Here is an 18,681-nt window from a genome sequence, read left to right as displayed (position 1 = left end):
AAATTTATACAGAAGTAGCATTCAATAGGGTGCATGAAACAAAAATTATTGATTTATTGATGGTAAGTTTATTAAATTTTAAAGTGAAAACGTACAAAATTGGTATTGGCAATACTCGCCATTGAACATAGTAAAAATCGTAAAAACGCAGTGTATAATTGTATAGTTTATTACCTACATAGTAACGCATTATACGCAAAATGGCAGTGTAAATCTTATAGACTACATGTATATGGTGTATAGACGCATAGAATACTAGTTGATAGATCAAATCCTATTATAAAGATATATAAGTAATAGCAAAGTGTGTATAAGTGTATAAATATAAAAAACGCGCAATTGATATTGCTTCTTGGAGTTATATTTTGAATATTGCTCGCACTTAATTTGAACACGCAAATATAAGGAGGACAAAAAATACAACCTTCGTAGTTGCAAATTAGCAATAGCTGCTTCGCAAAATGTACAATTAAGTGTGAGAGTTATATCTCATTACAAAATTTTAGCTTTAAAATGATAAAAAAATTGTCCAAGAGTCTTACAACGAGTCATACAATTATATCTCTAATTAAGTGTCTTATTGATCAAGCTAAGATCGAAAAATCCTCAAGCATACCATATAAATTTGAAAAAAGTGACTAATCACCTATCTTCTAACATACTTTATTGCTTAGTATTTCATTTCAGACTTTTGCATAAATTGGTTTGACCACTACAATATGTGTACGACTACTACGCTTTAATTTTAAATCGCCTACTTCTTCCCGTTCCAAAACAGTCTTTCGTGCTTGGATCTCATATGATTCTTTAATTGATACTTCAAGTAACATTTGTAATCGCAATGACCACAGGAAAATCCCTTCTCCTTGCCGCAATTGTAAGTCTCGTGTCTCTTCAAAGTCTGCGAGTGCCTGAAGGTCTTTCCGCACCATTTACACTTGTACAAATCTTCAGTTCCCAAATTTCCATGCTTGGTTTTCTTGTGTAATTCCATCGATGCCTTATACTTACTAACGAACGGACAGGAGTTGCATTGCAAAGCAGCCTGGCGTTTGCAGGTCAGTCGTTTGTGGCGCTTTAAATTTTCGTAGCTGGAGAAGCGAGTACCGCACTCGGAGCAGGCGACTCGGCCGTCGAGGGGTTGCTGAGTGGGTTCGGGATTGGAGTTGCCACAGATCGCTTTTATGTGGCAGTAGAGCGTCATGTACTTGCGGAAGATTTTACGACATTTTGAACATTGCAGCTGGTAAGGAGTCGAGCAATGTTCGCAAGCTGTTATCTTCTTCCGAGGAGGTTTCTCGAAGGAGTCGGAGCATTTTGGGCAGTGCAGCCAAATCAGTTCCGGTGGGCCTGTAGAATAATTTTTATAAAATTAAGTTTGCTGAGTTTTTTTAAAAATTCGTGAACGAAGATCGAATTAACAATATGCGTTTAACATTATTCGTTCAAAGGTTTGTAGAAACGATGATTCTCACGATGTTTAAATGGGCAGATTATAGCTTTAGAATAATTATCAGTTTTTGTAGAGCCATTCAGCATGTTATGCAATACAGCGTAATTTCGAAGAAAGACTTTCACAAAAAAAAATTATAATAATTGTTATCCGTGAAAAAGGCTTATCGAAAGCAATTAGAATAATCTTCGGCGTGCATACGTATACTATCGTAAAACCTTAGCACTGAAATAAGTTGCTCGATTCCTTAGTTCAGTCTTGCATTTTCAGTTTAACCATTCAGCTCGTAGTTTTACAAAGTAGTATAAAGCAATTTTCTTCCGAAAGAAAATAATTTTTCTTAGGGAAAGCACATGCCAGAAGTCGTATAGCTGAACCCTGTTTAGTTTTGTAAAGAAACCGTAAATATTGCACTAGAGACATTTATATAAGAAATTGACAGCTGCACAAGCTTCAATGTTTTATTTCAAGTCCGAGTGAGACACACTTTGATAAGGAGTAATAAGTTCTTAGCCAATTCGTGCGAGACAATTGAATTGAAAAGGTAAGTTCTTCTTGTCAACGTTTTCTTTGTACGAATAACTTTATAACTAATTTATTTATTGATCCAGTGTCTTCAAACATTTGTATCTACATCATGAAACGACACACTTCTACTCTAACATTTTCGCTGATTGTCAGTCTAATGACATGCGCATCTACAGAAGAGCCTAAACTGAAGACTTTGAGTGTGGTAATTAATCGCAGCACCTATATGCGCTAAACGTTTCTTTATATAACTAAAAAACAAATGGTGGTTATACACTCGAAATTACTTATAAAATTCACAGATATTTAGACACGGAGACCGGGCACCTATATTTTTTACCCCAACTGATCCTAATCGGGAAAAAGATATATATCCGCTTGAACTTGGAACTTTAAATAACGTAAGAAAAATTTCACCAACGGCAATAGTTTATAAGATTCAATGCAAATTCTATACAATATCCTTCAACATTTAGCAAGGTAAACTACGGGAATATAATCTCGGACATCTCCTGCGTCAGCGCTATAACGATTTTCTGGGACCATATTATGAAACTACCGACGTTTTCGCCATGAGCACAGACGTGGGCCGCACCAAAATGAGTCTTCTTCTGGTGCTCGCAGGGCTGTATCCGCCGGTGGACAAACAAATTTGGAATAAAGAATTGAACTGGCAACCTGTGTCATCCTACGCTTACGTACCCGATAAAATGGATCCGATTTTGGGTTATCTCATCCACTGTCCAGCGTGAGTCAAGCTGTTGAAATTTTTTTTTCAACGAACTATACTCAGCTTACGTGACTTTTCAGATACATAGAGGAATACATTCGAGTTCAAAATTCTCCAGAATTCCAGGCCAAGTTGTCCAAGTATGATGGCCTCATGAAGAACCTGTCAATCTTGACGGGAGCATCGATGAAAAATTCATTGGATGTTTACGCTCTGTACATCGATTTGGGTGCCGAACTCTCCTCGAACCTCCAATTACCGGCATGGGCAAAAGATTACTGGCCAGAAGGACCTATGCTCGAAGAATCGCTGCTCGAGTACGAGCTACAGAACTACAATAGGAAGTTGAAGAAATACAATGGAGGTAAATTGAATAATAACCGACAAGTCTGAGCGAATGCAATGTCATGGAAAATTTTACAGGTGCCACGATTTCTAAGATTCTGGCTACTGTGAATAGTGAAAATCCGAAAAAGTTGAATTTGTACAGTGCTCACGAGAATAACGTGGCTGGTCTTCTGTACGCGTTGGGCGTATGGGATCATACGATACCGAATTTCTCTTCTGCCATACTATTCGAACATCATGAAAACAGTTCGCAAAAATTCATTAAGGTATACCAAAATCGAGTCTACGATATGTTCATCAGACCTCATTGACAGGAATAATTTATACAAAGATGACTTGCTTTTAAGATGATTTACTACAAAGGAATACCAGCAGTCTTCGATGAACTAACGATACCGGGATGTGATACTTTATGCCCACTCGAGGATTTTCACAAAATTGTAGCAGACCTCATATCGGAGAATCCGATAGAGGCTTGTTATGGTCCACCTGGCAATTCCACGTTAGTGCCGAAGGGCGTGCAGCCGGTACAATGGATCTATGACCAAATGATGTTTTTCTACGGTTTTTAACGAAGAAGACGGGAAAATTGTCTTTACTTTGTGTTTATTTACATGAGAATAAAAGAAATAAAACTTACAAGTGTATCGTTCGACATATTCTTTGGATTTCCTATTGACTTCTGGATTTTTTTTACCTGAAGAAAAATATTAGATTGTATCAAAATATGTTCATATTTTAACAAATCGAGAAATCTAAGAATGTATCGCAAAATACATACCATTTAGACGCTCCCCGGACCCATTGATTGGTTTTAAAGGTGGTGGCTTTAAGCCATTGCCTGCAATAAAAGTTCATACATAGAAATTAATAATGAGCTCTGTGTTTAAAGGCTTCATCCACATGCTCTAAAAAAATATGTCACATTATAGTTCTTTCTACAAAATCTGTCAAACTACGCTGCAAAAAAAAAAAAATCATAATTGCTAATAACGATTTCTAAAAGCTTTGTTGTAGAAGGTATAGAAAAATGTTCTAAAGTTAGTTTCTCATGCGATATAAATAATTTTCTTATTTATCACGAATTGATTATAATGTTAAATAATTATCAATAATTATTAAATCGTGTATTCGTATTTAATTCAATCATACATCCGTCATTTCTTTTAATTATATATGTCTGAAAACAAATACGTATTAGTTAAAAATTATGTCAATAACTCTGTAGCATAATCAGTCGATAAAAAAATACCACATTTGATTTTGTCAAAATGGTCTGTTTATTTTTATTCCTATTAAAAAGTAATTTGTAAATCCATTAGCATTATAAGTCATAATTTTAATTGGTTGATTTTTTCTTTTTTCTGCTTCGTTCTGTTGCTTGCTTCCTTGGTTGCTTGTTCTCCAGCTTCACTTTCTCGGCCTCGGCGCAACTTGCAGACGCTCTCAGATGCTTATTCAGTCCGTAAAAGTGATACATATTCTTATGGCAATGCTTACACCAGAACTCGCCTACCGGGAACAGATCTGGATGATTTCTGTTTATGTGCGTGACCATCAACGGATATTTCTGATAAGTCTTATAGTCGCAGTGAGCGCACTGGACTTTAGGATCCTGCCCGCATTTGGTTCTCTTGTGCGTCAATAATGCGCTTCTCGACTTGAATTCTTTTCTACACTCGTCGCAAGCGTGCCTAACACTCTCGTCTCTATTGTGTACATTCATCACGTGGCTGTGCAACGAGCTTTGATATTTGGTCGTGAAATCACACTGTGAACACTTTTGTATCATCTTAGGACCGCACTCGTGTTTCTCGTGCCAACGACGATACCGCTCGAGCTTGAACGCCTTGTCGCATTTCGTGCAGTGAACCATCGGCTTTTCTTTCGTCACCTGATGCTGGCTTTTGTGGTGTTCCTTAAGCTGATCCTTCCGGCGTGCTTCGTAGCCACAGACGATGCAGGTAAAACGTTTGGGCTTGCCACAGTTGTACTTTATGTGCATCGTTATGTCGCAGTAGTTTCTGTAACGTTTGCCGCAGGCGATGCACTGATTAAGTAGTCGCTCCTTACAAGTCGCACAGTTTGTGAGCTTCTCGCCGTAAATCTTTTCGTAAGTCACATGACATTTTTTGCAGTACAGAACTAGATGGTTGTGCAGGTCTGCAAAGAAAAGGGATGGTTTTAGATTGTTTTGAAAAAAATAGAACTGTTTTGGAAATATAATATACTACTTACAGAATTTGCCAGCGGGTCTTCTAGGCTTTCGAGTTACTATAGCTTTCAATAGCGATTTGGGTGCATCAGAAACTTTATCGGGCGTATCTGCCTTACAGAGCGCAAATGAAACTTTTTTGTCTAAATCACCAACATCATCTGCGATTTGAAAATATTTCATTGTCAGTACTCTGGGGTTCATACATATTCAGATAATTCGTGAAATTTATCTACGAACCTGAATTCTCAACAGAATCAAACAACAAGGGATCTGATTTGGGTGCATCAGAAACTTTATCGGTCGTATCTGCCTTACAGAGCGCAAATGAAACTTTTTTGTCTAAATCACCAACATCATCTGCGATTTGAAAATATTTCATTGTCAGTACTCTGGGGTTCATACATATTCAGATAATTCGTGAAATTTATCTACGAACCTGAATTCTCAACAGAATCAAACAACAAGGGATCTGATTGATCATCCGATATGGATAAACTATCTTCGCTAATATTGGAAATATCTTGAAAACTGATAATCGTATCATCTTCTGCAACATCATATAAAAAGACACTATGAGTTATATTGAAAGTCAAGCATAATTTCATGATCTATAACTTTGGAAAAAAAAAGATTATTTTAAAGGCAAGGGCAGTGCATTAAAAAATACATCAATAGTATCATGATTGTCATAGCATTAAACATTGAGAAAATCTCACTTTAGAGTCTGTACAAATATTTATTGGAATTATTGTTTGTAGATATAGGTCAAAGCGAGTTGAAAGTTAGTATACATAACGTTTGTACGTATGAAATTAAAAGCTTCAAAAAGTAAAACAGCTCTGTGTACATATAACATTTAGTGTGTGTATAAATATATCTTCAATCTCTATTATCCTGCATATAAATCATAAATCCTATAGTCATTTTCCTATCGTCAATTGACTCGAAACTAAATTTGCATTAAGCTCTCTTTTTCTTTTTAAAGTGTTTGTTCTGCATATGGCTCGCAAGGCTGCTCTTGTGTTTCGTCCTAAAGCTACACCTATCGCAAGCAATAGGTTTCTTTCCACACTCGTACAACAAATGTCTCTTCAGGCTGTACTCATATTTGTACGATTTGTCGCACTTCGGACAGCTGATCCTCGGCATCTTCGACTCGGCATGAATATTTTCTAAGTGCTTAACCAAATTAATTTTTTGCCGACTTCGGTACTCGCAGTGGGCGCAAGCAAATTGCGGCTCTTTTCCACACTCGTACTTCTTGTGGCGATAGAGACCATACTTGTCGCGATATCTTTTGTGGCATTTCTGTACATATTAATAATTTTTAATCTTTGCTAAATTTTTCATACTCTAAACAAGTTTACGCGTGATTTTTTGTTGATTCTTACGTGACAGATAGTCTCCTCCTCGATGATTTTTTTCCTGGGCAATTTCCCTGTTCCTGTATGAAGTAAGAGCATGTGTCGTTTCAGGCTGTATTTTGCTGTAAAATTACGGCCGCACTTATCGCACTTGAATAGTCTTTTGCTGATCTGACAGCTCCGCGATAGGTGACGGTAAGCGTGAAAACTGCGCTTGTAAGATTTTTGGCAGAGCTTGCACGTGTAACAATTGCCCGAAGTTAGAATGATCGCTGCTGTAATGGTTTTATTTTGCAGTGAGATAGCGGTCGAATTTTTAATTTTTTCTGAAGTTATATGAACTTACATTTCACAGCAGTATTCGAGCTTTTCTTGTCGAGTCTCTCTTGCAAATCATCTTTGTTTTCTAAACTTTCCGAAAATTCGTTACTTTCCTGGTCTGTTTGTGCGTCGAGCTCAATGTGTTCATCAATAATATCGATGGGTTCTTCTTTAATAGCGTTTCTCGTGAACAAATCTAAAAAATATTGCATTTATCTCTTTATGTTTCGTTCTTACAAATGAATAAAAAATTACATAACAACACTTTTTTTTTTTGCAAATTCTTACACGTCAGATCATTACTGTGATGCTCTACATCTTCGTCAACTATTTCCTTTTTAACAAAAAAATCTTCATCGTTATGCACCGCAACGCTATTCTCTTTGTCGAATTCATTTTTGCTCTCTGATAAATTGCCGTTTTCTACTTCACTTTTTATTTGAAAATCACTCTCCTGCTTTACACGACTCACATCTGAAAATCGCATAATATCCAATTATTCAGAATACAATCAATTTTTTCAGCGATCTCCGACTATATTTCAATCACCTGCATTTTTATCCCCTCCATTCTCTTCCACACTTTCTAGAAGGACCCATCGGTTCCTGATCTTCCGTAATCCCAACCGGTCCCTTAATATACTTCTGACAACGGCTCTGCCTATTTTGAGTCGCGCCTTGATCTGCTGACGCGTCATCTTTGGGTCTTTCTCGATGAGCTTCTTTACCAATTCAACGTTATCGTGGGTAACGGTCTCGTACCAGTCGAGGATCCTCTCACGAGACGGACATTCTGTTCGGAAAATCGATCGCACCTCGGCTAGACACTCGGAAAAGTTGAGGCCCCGAGCAAAGCCTTTTTGCAAGATCGAGCGAATTTCCACCGCTTGTTCGTCGGTCATAATGATTTTATGGTTTTATGAAGGTGAAGAATTTAGATTCCAATGATGTTGTGTGTCGGAAGAGTGAATTTGCATCCTACTGATTGTCTGTGTTAAAAAACGATCTTGTCATAAATAATTGTTGTATTATGATGTTAAAAGTAATGCTTCCGTAGTATTCGAATGATTCAAGTTTCTTGTGAATGTATGTATATGAATAATGCAAATGATGAATCGATGTAAGATAGTGATATTATTTGAAAAATAATATAAAATATTAATACACTAGCTGTTGATATCATGAAATTACAAAGTTCCGTGTTTATGCTAAATATTGTAATTGTATTACTATACTTTCAAATCACTTTCCAAAATATATAAACATTTAGTAATATGTCTCTATACTAAAACTATGACAATCATTACTCAGAAATATTTTGTTCTGTTTTATTATAACAAAAATGCCTAAGGCCAACAATAAAATCATTACATGATTATGATCTGTACAATTATTCACATGTGTATGAATTTCTTATAATATGCCCATTAGTAAATAACAAATTATTTAGGTGCATTCACAAGTATGTTTAACGTTAGATTAGAAATATTCAAGGTACATAAAATTATAAGCGACTGTCTTTTCTTTTATGAACCGTTGCATCAAATTCATAATTTTTATAAAAATATTTGTACGGTATACATATGGATTGTGAAAGGAGATTACAAAATGATTAATGTACCTGGTGTGATCTCTGCCATCTCTGCCATATTACAAAACAGCAAATGTGGTGAAGAAGTCTTACAGTCCATTTACAGCTTGGCAACGTCGAGCATACTATTTATGCTAGCACCTTTGTTAAGTTCTCAGAAATGAAAAAATTTCAGCAATCACAAATAAATAAGCTTTTGAGGCTTAATCTCCATCAATTTAAATATCAATAATGTACTTTTTAAGTCTCTGAACCAAAGCACAACAGTTCAAAATCAATCTTCCCACCACATTTGTCTCTTAAGTACAAGTATTACTCCCATCGGCTTCCAAACTTTTTTCAAACAATAAAACAAATCTTCGACACAACAGTAGGTATAAGTACGATTTCGAAGCACGACCTCACAACGACATACTCCGATGTAAACAAACGCACACTACAACCGTCGCGTATGTATGTTAGGTTAGTTCCTAACCTCCCACGTGTACAACTCGCTGCGAAATCCACGCAACCGTCACAGAACCACGCTCTCCTCTTCCTTATTTCTCTCTTATTCGAGTTACACGAGACAATTACTTTCCTAACAATCGCTTTGCCAACGAAACCGAAACGCCGACATTCGGCTCCAGCTGATCTCCCCGAGAAGGTGTATATATATATGCGTGTGTGTATAAGCGCAGAACGGCGTGGACTGACTAACCCAGTATAACGGTCCCCGCCATCCGCACCAATTGTCGACGGCGCTGGCGCATACCTACCTGTATGCGTGAGTATATATATATATATATATATATATATATATATATATATATATATATATATATATATATATATATATATATATATATATATATATATATATATATATATATATATATATATATATGCAGGTGTGAGCTCTCTGTGTATGGTATGCTATAGCCTAGTGTCATCGAGACTTTCAAAGGGGCTTGCGTTTCTCGCGTCTGACAGATTTCGAAGCTCGTATTCGAGAAGCTTAATGATTAAGTATTTTAGTATTTCGGAGCAAACGCATATAAATATATATATTTTTTGTATACATTTGGCGAATTCCATATGGCGGGAATTTCAAATCTTCAAAAGTATTTATCGCTACTATCGTGCACTAATTAACTATAGCCGTTGCGCGTGAAACGGATTTTTCTACTTTTTCTTCTTCGCCATATGCCATTTCATGACGTGCTGTCTCAAGCAGTACTTCCTCTTGCAAAAGTAGCTGCAGTAGTCGCAACGTAATATTCGTGGATTTCCACATGATTGCCTGTAGTGAGTCTGCATGGTATTTTTGTTTTTATAAGTTTTACGACATTTCGGACACCGGTACTGACTTTCAGGATTTTCTTCCAGTGGATCTGAAAAAAAAATCGCTAATCAGTTTACAATCACGGATCCGTAATATTACCGCGAATGCGGAAGTTTACTCACCAATCGGCCTTTGATATACTTCAGAATAAGCAGACTCGAGATCGCAAATGTTTCGTAAGAAAATATGATTTATAAAATGATCGCTTATACCTGAAAAATAATATGCTAATTAGTTGATCGTCCCTTAAAACTAAACGAATCTCGTGAATTTTTATCTTGTTAAAACAATGTCCATCAAACATAATTCACAGCAATACTTTCAAGGTACACACCCACAAACGCAATGCTTAATAAATATAACATAGAAATTTTCATTTGAATATCGCTATTTATTATTCTACGTCAATACTTCATTCCACAAAGTATAAATATGAAGCTCCAAACGAACAAAAAAAAATTGGATTTCCAACGTCGTCGCTAATACTTTCTACTTCGCCTCGAGCCAGCCATACTGACAAGAGGCTCCTGGGGATGCATCCTGATCATGTGAGTCGTGAGATTGGTCTTTTGCTTGGCTGTGTGATCGCAGAAAGGGCACTTGAACCTGGGCGGTTTTCCACACTCGTGAAGGTAGTGGGCTCGCATGTGATGGCGATTTTTGTACTGATGCTTGCATCTCGGGCACAGGTGGACCGTTTCTTTGCTCGACGACGGATTATAGGGATGCTCCAGACGTATGTGCTGGCCAAGCTGACGACGGGACGTGCAGGTATAAGTGCACTCGTCGCAGCGCACTGAGATGTTGTCGGGGATGATCAGGTTGCTGGCTGATTCCGGAAGGCTCTGATTGACTAGAGAGAAACGCAAGGTGAGTTTGTTGAGATTTTTTTTTAAGGCCAGATGCTTTAGGGTGGGCCTGATGATTACCTTCGTAGAGCCCGGTGAGCTCGTTTCCGTCCTGGACGGTGTACTCTTGTTTTAAAATAATAAGTGTACCTGAAATGAAGAAAATAGGACGAGTTATTATCTGCTCTTGGAAATGCATTTGTGCGATCTATTCTGTTCAGGAATTGACTCTTGGGTGTTAGGGATTTCAGGGCAGATTTTTATACAGTGGCGACTGAAGATTTATTAATTATACTATACAACACCTGTTAGCATTGAAAAAGTACGCGACGTTAAACATAGGTATATAATAAATATTGGTTAAAAAAAATAATAATTCGATACAATTACATTAGAGACAATTTTTCTGATGATTTTTATCTTAAATTTATATATTTATCGTCATATATTTTCGATCCTTATATGAATAATTTCATATCGATATAAAAAGTATCGCAGTAATCAAACGTTTGTTCTCCAAACAAAATAAAAGTTTTCCATCGCCTTTCGTGGAAAAAAAAATCAATCTTCGAAATACTTGATTTCCATATTTCTATGTCTGAACTTGACATGCATTATGATGTGACTCTTGCGTTTGGATCTGTGATGACAGTAGTAGCAGCCGAATTTCGGCTGAACGCCGCACTCGTACTTTTGATGGCGATACAGGTTGCCCGCCTGCTTATACGATTTCCCGCACTTATCGCACGCGTGCAGCAACGTAAGCGGATCTTTCGAGGTCCTGCTGTCCGTGGGCTGATCTAACGGATCTTCCCTTTCGGACGAAAATATTACAAAACCTGAAATTTCAAGTAAGGATTCCTGGTCAGTTGATATGTGGATTTATTTTTAACAATTGCGAAGAAAAAAATGCGAGACAGCTATTCTAGGACTGTATTAGTAGTAAAATCGTGTGTACGTGTTTCGATATTGTCCTCGAGTGTTTTTACCATCTGAAACATAAAGTAATAGCAGAATTAATAATTACAACGATATGCCAGACAAAAATGTCATCCGAATATTGAGAAGGAAGTGGACGCTTCTTTTTTGTTTTTTAAAAGAATCATCATTTATTATTATCTTTTAATCATTGTACATACATAAATAGCTCTTTGTTATACCATCTTATAACTTTTCATTCGTTTCGTCAACTTTACATTATAGCATCAATATCAGATATCATAACATCTTTACTTTATAGAACAACGATATTAAAAACCAGTTCAAAAATTCTTTATTATCAAAGAAACAAAAATGTAGATTCTCAAATGTAAAACTCCTCTCTCGCGGTTACTTTCTTACTATTAATCAAAAGTACAATAATCCTACGGCTAAACGAACAAATTCGCATAAAAAATAATCAATATTATACTGCACTCGTGAAACATATCACCTGATGCAAATTCAATTCACATTTGCTCAGCGTAGTTTTTTTTCTTCTAATTAAATCCTAATAACTTATCAAATAGTAGTTTGTGAGAAAAAAGATACTATGGCAAACAGCATGAGGCAAGCCGAGACTGATTGTCGATGTCAGAAATGTTGTATAAAGTCTTTTTACTAAACTAGATCTAAAAAATAACGTCAAAATATAAGAACGCTGAATCAGTCTCAGGCATTGTCCCCGTATATAGAAATACGTTAATGTCTTAAAAGTAATGAAGATTAAAACAACATTATTCTCCTAATCGATTTTGATCTAGCATAATACAGGCATTAATCCTGCATCGCGATCTTGTCTCAAAGCGCCGCTTCGAGACAGCCAATCGTTCTTACCTAACTATAGAGTAAAAAAAGACAGTAGAATAAAAATAACTCAAACATCAGTCTAAAATAAAAACTTCTCATCGTCTCTTAAGTATGCCCACTCAGTGATTGGCAAAAAGTCTACGAAGCCTAATCCCAGCTCATTTGAGCACGTAAAACTTGATGCTCTTGCCCTGATGACGCCTGACGATGTGCCTCTGCATGTCGATCTTGTGATTACTGCGATGTGGACAGTAGGAGCAGCAGAAGCGCCGTGGGTTGTCACACTCGTACTTGAGGTGACGCTTCAAGTGCCTGGAATGTATGTAGGTCTTTCCGCAACGCGGACAGCTGTTGCTGCCGTCGTCCGAGGTGCTGTTGCCGACGGTGGAGTTGTGGTTGCTCGTCTGCTGGCTTTTGCGAGTCAGCGGGACCTGGGGCTCGTACCACAGACTGGAGAACTCGCCGAAGCCTGGAAAAGTGGCAAAGGTCAGTGTGCGATTACTACGGGCTTGTGGAAAGATTTCGTTGGGGCTGATTAGTTTAGCACTTTAGTGTTATTGTTATATCTATTGGTGGGCTATTATATCGATGAGTATATAAATGTTGTGTATATTATTATTATATTCTATAGTGGACTTATATGTTGGTCGGTAGTTGTTGTGATATAGATGGCGAGAGAGAGAGAGAGAGAGAGAGAGAGAGAGAGAGAGAGAGAGAGAGAGTCTGAAAGTATGATCAAGTTGGAGAAAATGAGGCGAGTGTGCTTGCATAATTTTATTCTACCTTTCATCGAGGTTACAACTAGAATAGTACATTTGTAAATGTTTATAGCTTATATACACCAGTCACTGTAATACATCGCGTGCATCGTTTTTTTTTTTTTACATTTGAACGTCAGTCCATTTCCGCTTGTGTCTGCGATCGATGTGAACCAACAGATTGAATTTGTACTTGGATCGATACTCGCAAAAGTCGCATTTCAAATTGGGCGCCTTTCCGCAGTCGTAAGTCTGATGTCGTCGAAGCGTTGACATTTGCGTGTAACTTTTGCCGCATTGCTCGCACTGAAACCTTTTCGTCGTCGGTTCGATCAGACTCGGTAGTGTCAGTTGATAAGCTGATTCCGCTTTTGCGTACTCATAGTGCGGCGTATTATTACTCGCAAATTCGTCGCTCGCATTGAAAACACTCGACAGATCTTCGACGCTGATGATTTTCAAGTTAGACAGTGATATTTGGTTTTTTCTCTCCGAATTTGCGTAGCCTGAAAAAAATTAAGGGAACGTGGTCAGTGCAGCTCTGAGAATATTACAGTCGAGTGTGCATTCAAATGTTAAACAACTATCACGGACACAGATAGTTATGATAAAAATTTTAAAATTATGTACAATACCCATATTGATTATTTTGCTGTTAAGTGCGTGTGTAAGTGTGCAGTAATAAAATGCAAACTATACAAGCAAATAACGTACTCCGAAGGTTTAATATTTATTCTTTTGAGCCATCTTTTGGCAAGACATCTTCGTAGAATTTGAATTCCATGTTTTTGTGCTTAAACTTGATGTGCGTCTTCATGTCGCTCTTGCGCTTGGCCCTGTGAGCACAGTAGTGGCAGCGAAATCTCGGCTCAACGCCACACTCGTACCTCAGATGACGGAACATAGTGCCCGCCTGTCTGTACGATTTTCCACATTTATCGCACACGTGCAACAGCATCAGCGGATCTTTCGTGGTTCTGATGGTCATCGACTGATCCGAGAGGTCTTCGATTTCGCTCTTCGATAGAACGATGAAACCTGAAATTCAAAGCGAGAGTTTCTGGTTAGTTGGTTGGCGAGTGTGTCGGTCAAAAATACGAGAAACAACACTACAGATCGGTATGTAAATGAGCAAACTCGTATAATTGTATAACTATAATAACATTGTATTTATATACTAAAATTGTCACATTTGGAGTTGCAGTACGTATACATGAGTTCATTTTTGGTCTATATTACAAAATTTCTTTACACACACGCGCGGCTAAAATATTTTCGATCAGCTGTAATCGATGGCCGCCGAGTCTCTCTTGGAATCTGTGTATTTGAATTCTTGACCGTAATGTCGATGCCAGGTGTGCTTTTTCACATCGTCTTTTCGCTTCGACTTGTAGCTACAGTAGCCGCAACCGAATCTCGGCTCGACGCCGCACTCGTATTTTTGATGTCGGGATAAGTTGCCCCATTGTCTGTAGACTTTGCCGCAGTCGGCGCAAACGTTGTCGCGGCCCCTGGACTCCGAAGGACTCGATTTCGAAAGCCTGAAGTCTGAAACGTAAAAAAATCGAGTCGTTAGTAGTGATAAATTCGACTATGATTCGTCGTTTTATTTTACTTGTTATACAGGGAGGCATTCGAATTTCAGGTTTTTCTTTTAGTGAAGTAAGGGTAAAGAGGTGACAGGCGTTATTACGAATTCTCAAGGTGAACAATTTTATTTCGACTATGTCTGTATCGTACAATCGTCGTATAGGTGAACAGTTGCTCTCTCGCACATTGAAAGTATATTTATATAAGTCCTATAACAATTGCGTGTTGCTATACATTGAGTCGAAAAGCAAGAGCCACAGTGTAAGCTTTGCTATTTTTGGTTTTTGTAAAATACAGTTCTAAACTTAGAAGAAAAAAATTGCTTGCGCTTTTACCAAGGCTGTATCGAATAATCTTTTACAAAAATGGCATGTAATAGAAACGAACACAAATGTACAGCGTATAAAATTTAGTCTCTCATCGCTGCGAAGTAAAAATACAACGTGTGAATCAACTAAAATTCTACGGTATAGGACATAATAACACCTCGAACTATGCCCGCTTGACTAACACACTACGTAATATTCCGAAAGTTCCTAAATGCATTAATTTTCATCAAGCAATGACAACAACAATCTCTCCCCCCGTCGCTCCTCGATCGAGAGAGAAAGAGAACCTTCTCAATCCGACTGTACATAGAACTTGAAGTCCTTATCCTGATGCTTGATCCGTATGTGCCTTCGAATGTCAGTTTTGCGTTTGCTGCGATACTCGCAGTAAAAACAGCCGAATCTCGGTGGCTTATGACACTCGTACTTTTCATGCTGGATCAAGTGGGACGAGTGCTTGTAGGACTTGCCGCATCGCAAGCAGACGTTGGGGTGTTTCGCCGAGTCGCTCGACGTCCAGGTGTAGTCCTCCTCCTGGATGTCCATTTCGACGGACAGCTGCTCGGTCAGAACAGGCGTCACCAGGTCGTACATGTCGAACATCTCCAGGGTTGTGTCGTCGAAGGAATCTGCAATGCAAAAGGAGAGAAAAAAACGTCAGTTGGGGTTGACGTAGACGATAAGGTTTCGAACGGTGCAGGTGTCATGCTTTTGCGAACGCCGATGCTTTGCGGCACAGCGATGGGTTTTACTTTTAATACTTAATTTTTGCGGGGGGTGTGCGGGAATGAATGGCAGACCATGTTTGCTTTGTTTTTTATTCGATCGTTTATAACGTAACAAATTTTTTTTCTCAAAATATAAACTTCGAGTTCTTGCTTTTGACATAGCTCGGACAGCTATGCTCCCACTTGATGTGTCTTGTGAGCTTTTCCGCAATTTTGACAAACACACTTACCGTTGATCAGAGGAATCGTCGTCGAAGGGTCGGGTTGAGAAGCTGAAATTAAGAAGCAAAAGTGAGATTGAAGAAAATTAGTGGTTGATGTCTGTATTAATTAGTATATAGAGAATCTGAGCAAGATATAACATTAGTTCTGTGATTAGTGATTTTTTTTAAGGAGATTTATTTTTAAAGGTATATACATAACATTTTGTATAGGTACACGAAATGGCACTTAGATATCGAGATCGAATTGGTAAAGAGCCGTGTTAATCCTAGAAAAATGTATGATATGATTGTAGATTATTATATAATTTCAGATGAGTATATAAATAAATATCACTAAAATATTAGTATATTATAAGTAAATAAATAAACACTGATTTAAATGACAACTGCAACACAATACTGCACTGATTAGCACTAGATACGAATGAGTATTATACCAAAGGTAACGTACATAAATATCATACTAAAAAAAATACATTCTCGAATATAAGACACACTTAAAGATATAAAGCTGCAGAACTTTGTCCGCAAATCTCATCACGATCCTTTTCATACTTTCGGCGCGAATTTTGAGCATTTTAAAAATACTAATATAAGAAGACACATCATTTGCGAACTTCTCGAATGAGAAGCTGAATAAAGCTAAAATTTGGTAAAATCTTTTCAAGGCTCTGTTAAAAGTCTACTCGTCATCAATTTTATACTGGAATGACTTGGAAGGATGCGTGTAGCCAATGTGTCGCTTTATGTCGCTCTTCCGTTTGCTGCGATAGTCGCAGTAGTAGCACACGTACTTGGGCGGCAAACCACATTCCAGTCTCTTGTGACTCTCCAGTGCGTTAATGGACTTGTAAGCTCTGCCGCAACGATCGCAGTTGTAGTCGTCGTCGTCAAGCCATCTGTTACGGTACCTTTTACGCCCGCTCCTACGTGTTTTCGGAGCCAAAGGGTCCAGAGAGGCTAGCGGATCGAATTTGGGATCGTCCAGAGAGATATCGTCTGAAATTATAAAAATATTTTCGCTTGTTAATATGTGCCTGGTGTACTAAGATTCGATGCAACAGCGAAGGGTGTTATGAGGTGCTATCGACACAGAGGGAACGTACATTCAAATCAAAACGATGAGGATTTACAAAATATAGCGGTATTTATTGATTCTGATCGAGGTATTTCATTGACGGGTACATCAAGGTAGTTCTCTCATTCATACTCGACGATCTTAGTGCTAAGTTTACAGACACGATGCATTGGAATTAGTGCTAAATTATAGAATGTGTAGAATAAAAACTACAAAATTAATACCAATGTCGAGGTCTGATAAAATCGATTATAAAAATAAGTTTGATTGGTATGATAAGTAACGCAGTGCAACGACGAATCAAATCCCATCTTCGTCGTCATTGTCCAGGCTAATAAGCCAGCTTGAAAGCAAAATCTTTGCCGCGATGCCAGCGTCGAATATGTCTTCTGAGACAGTTTATTCTCTTGGCCCTGTGATCACAGTAGGTGCAAAGGTATCTCGGCTCGATGCCGCAGTAGAATTTCTGGTGGATTTTCAGAGAGTTCTGAATGGTGTAAGCCTTGCCACAACGATCGCACGCATGAATTCTGGAATCCGCGTTTCCATCGATGGCTAAGGGATCTTCTTCTGGCTCTGGCAATGGCTCTACTGGTACCAACTCTACCGCGTTTTCTGTAACTTAAAAGTTATGCGGTTAGTAGCTGAGAGTCTTAGGTAAGTTTGAGGGATGATGAGAGGTGGGTGCTTTTTTTTTATTGCGAATTTTACAGAGTAAAAGTAGGACCGATCGCACGTATATGTCTTCTTACTTTTTTTATTCGTCGCCGATTTCTTCTTGATCTTATGCTTCAGAGCCAAGGGATCAGCTTTCAATTGAATTTCCTTCTCGCCTGTCTTACTGAGTGGATCAGCCTCCGCACCGAGGAATACTTGATTAATTTGTAAGTTGATACCTGAAATTTAAAAAAAACTGACGGTTAGTAATGGTCATATTTATATTCGTTTGATTATTTATTTATTTATTATTAATGATGATAAACTCATCGGATCATATAGCGGTGCGTTATATGCGGGTTCTGAAGCTTACGCAGAGAAAAATGGATCGGGTATTTTTGTTTCGTGAATAAACGAGGAGGTATAAATTTGCAAAACATACTGGTATTTATTATAGATTTTGGTCGGAGCTTCCTGATGCCATGAATACATTGAGAATTCGTCTATCTAAAAAATATAAGGCATCGCAAAAAAAATGCCTGCCCGTGTACATCTCACAAAAACAGCCCTAATATGTACAGACTCGAGGAAACGTCCATTAATCAATATTTTTCGTAGCTTTGTCTCTTAAGTCTGCAGGCGACCTCGTGCCTCTGCATCGTGTAGGTGTAATAAGTCTTGTAAGTGCAGTGAGAGCAGGCAAACCTCGGCTCCTTGCCACATTCGTATCTTTCGTGCCTGCTGAGATTACCCAGAGTCTTGTAGGATTTGCCACAACGTTTGCAGACCACGTTGCCGACCTCGT

General features: G+C 38.0%; 3 protein-coding genes across 23 annotated transcripts in view; 1 reads left to right on the top strand and 2 right to left on the bottom strand.

Annotated features, from left to right (window-relative positions):
• LOC100123363 (longitudinals lacking) overlaps window positions 1–18,681 on the bottom strand; it is a 280,984-nt gene that overhangs the window by 98,428 nt on the left and 163,875 nt on the right. For 2 of the 19 annotated variants that reach the window (XM_031931303.2, XM_032600540.1), the window contains exons 7-9: window positions 3,841–3,900; window positions 3,700–3,756; window positions 564–1,350 (exon numbers count right to left, since the gene is read on the bottom strand). The exons of the other annotated variants lie outside the window; for them this stretch is intronic. In XM_031931303.2, coding sequence (XP_031787163.1) covers window positions 755–1,350; window positions 3,700–3,756; window positions 3,841–3,900 — 713 coding nt within the window. In that variant the 3' untranslated portion in view covers window positions 564–754. Of the gene's footprint in view, window positions 1–563; window positions 1,351–3,699; window positions 3,757–3,840; window positions 3,901–18,681 lie in introns of those variants that run through there. 19 annotated transcript variants of the gene reach the window in all.
• Window positions 1,683–3,714, top strand: LOC100123340 (venom acid phosphatase Acph-1). Its single transcript, XM_001606919.6, has 7 exons — window positions 1,683–1,997; window positions 2,065–2,186; window positions 2,284–2,382; window positions 2,458–2,729; window positions 2,792–3,075; window positions 3,135–3,325; window positions 3,407–3,714. The coding sequence occupies exons 2-7, from the start codon at window positions 2,091–2,093 to the stop codon at window positions 3,629–3,631; spliced, it is 1,167 nt and encodes a 388-aa protein (XP_001606969.1). The 5' UTR covers window positions 1,683–1,997; window positions 2,065–2,090; the 3' UTR covers window positions 3,632–3,714.
• On the bottom strand, window positions 4,316–9,313 carry LOC100679208 (zinc finger protein 771). Of its 3 annotated transcripts, none has more exons than XM_016985593.2 (6): window positions 8,583–9,313; window positions 7,512–7,967; window positions 7,251–7,436; window positions 6,988–7,158; window positions 6,669–6,916; window positions 5,994–6,585 (listed from the first exon to the last, which is right to left on the bottom strand). In XM_016985593.2, the coding sequence occupies exons 2-6, from the start codon at window positions 7,861–7,863 to the stop codon at window positions 6,238–6,240; spliced, it is 1,305 nt and encodes a 434-aa protein (XP_016841082.1). In that variant the 5' UTR covers window positions 7,864–7,967; window positions 8,583–9,313; the 3' UTR covers window positions 5,994–6,237. The 3 variants fall into 3 exon arrangements, with proteins under 3 accessions (XP_032456437.1, XP_016841082.1, XP_003426658.1); XM_003426610.4 differs by having other exon boundaries at window positions 7,512–7,950; window positions 8,583–9,312; XM_032600546.1 differs by lacking the exons at window positions 5,994–6,585; window positions 6,669–6,916; window positions 6,988–7,158; window positions 7,251–7,436; window positions 7,512–7,967 and adding exons at window positions 4,316–5,222; window positions 5,298–5,435; window positions 5,515–5,634; window positions 5,714–5,824 and having other exon boundaries at window positions 8,583–9,311.

The sequence above is a fragment of the Nasonia vitripennis genome, chromosome 5 (assembly GCF_009193385.2).
Source record: "Nasonia vitripennis strain AsymCx chromosome 5, Nvit_psr_1.1, whole genome shotgun sequence".
NCBI classification, from domain to species: domain Eukaryota; kingdom Metazoa; phylum Arthropoda; class Insecta; order Hymenoptera; family Pteromalidae; genus Nasonia; species Nasonia vitripennis.
The sequence above is the reverse complement of the archived record's forward strand: the minus strand, read 5'-3'. Positions and strand labels throughout refer to the sequence as shown.

What these genes read in the sequence shown, in the direction of transcription:
- LOC100679208 (XM_016985593.2), bottom strand. Translation starts at nt 7,863, where the DNA reads ATGACCGACGAACAAGCGGTGGAAATTCGCTCGATCTTGCAAAAAGGC. An exon ending in CTCGAATACTGCTGTGAAAT is followed by an intron (nt 6,917 to 6,987) that starts GTAAGTTCATAT and finishes AAACCATTACAG; the next exon opens with CAGCGATCATTCTAACTTCG. An exon ending in AGGAGGAGACTATCTGTCAC is followed by an intron (nt 6,586 to 6,668) that starts GTAAGAATCAAC and finishes TAATATGTACAG; the next exon opens with AAATGCCACAAAAGATATCG.
- LOC100123340 (XM_001606919.6), top strand. Translation starts at nt 2,091, where the DNA reads ATGAAACGACACACTTCTACTCTAACATTTTCGCTGATTGTCAGTCTA. An exon ending in AACTGAAGACTTTGAGTGTG is followed by an intron (nt 2,187 to 2,283) that starts GTAATTAATCGC and finishes TAAAATTCACAG; the next exon opens with ATATTTAGACACGGAGACCG. An exon ending in AACTTGGAACTTTAAATAAC is followed by an intron (nt 2,383 to 2,457) that starts GTAAGAAAAATT and finishes TTCAACATTTAG; the next exon opens with CAAGGTAAACTACGGGAATA.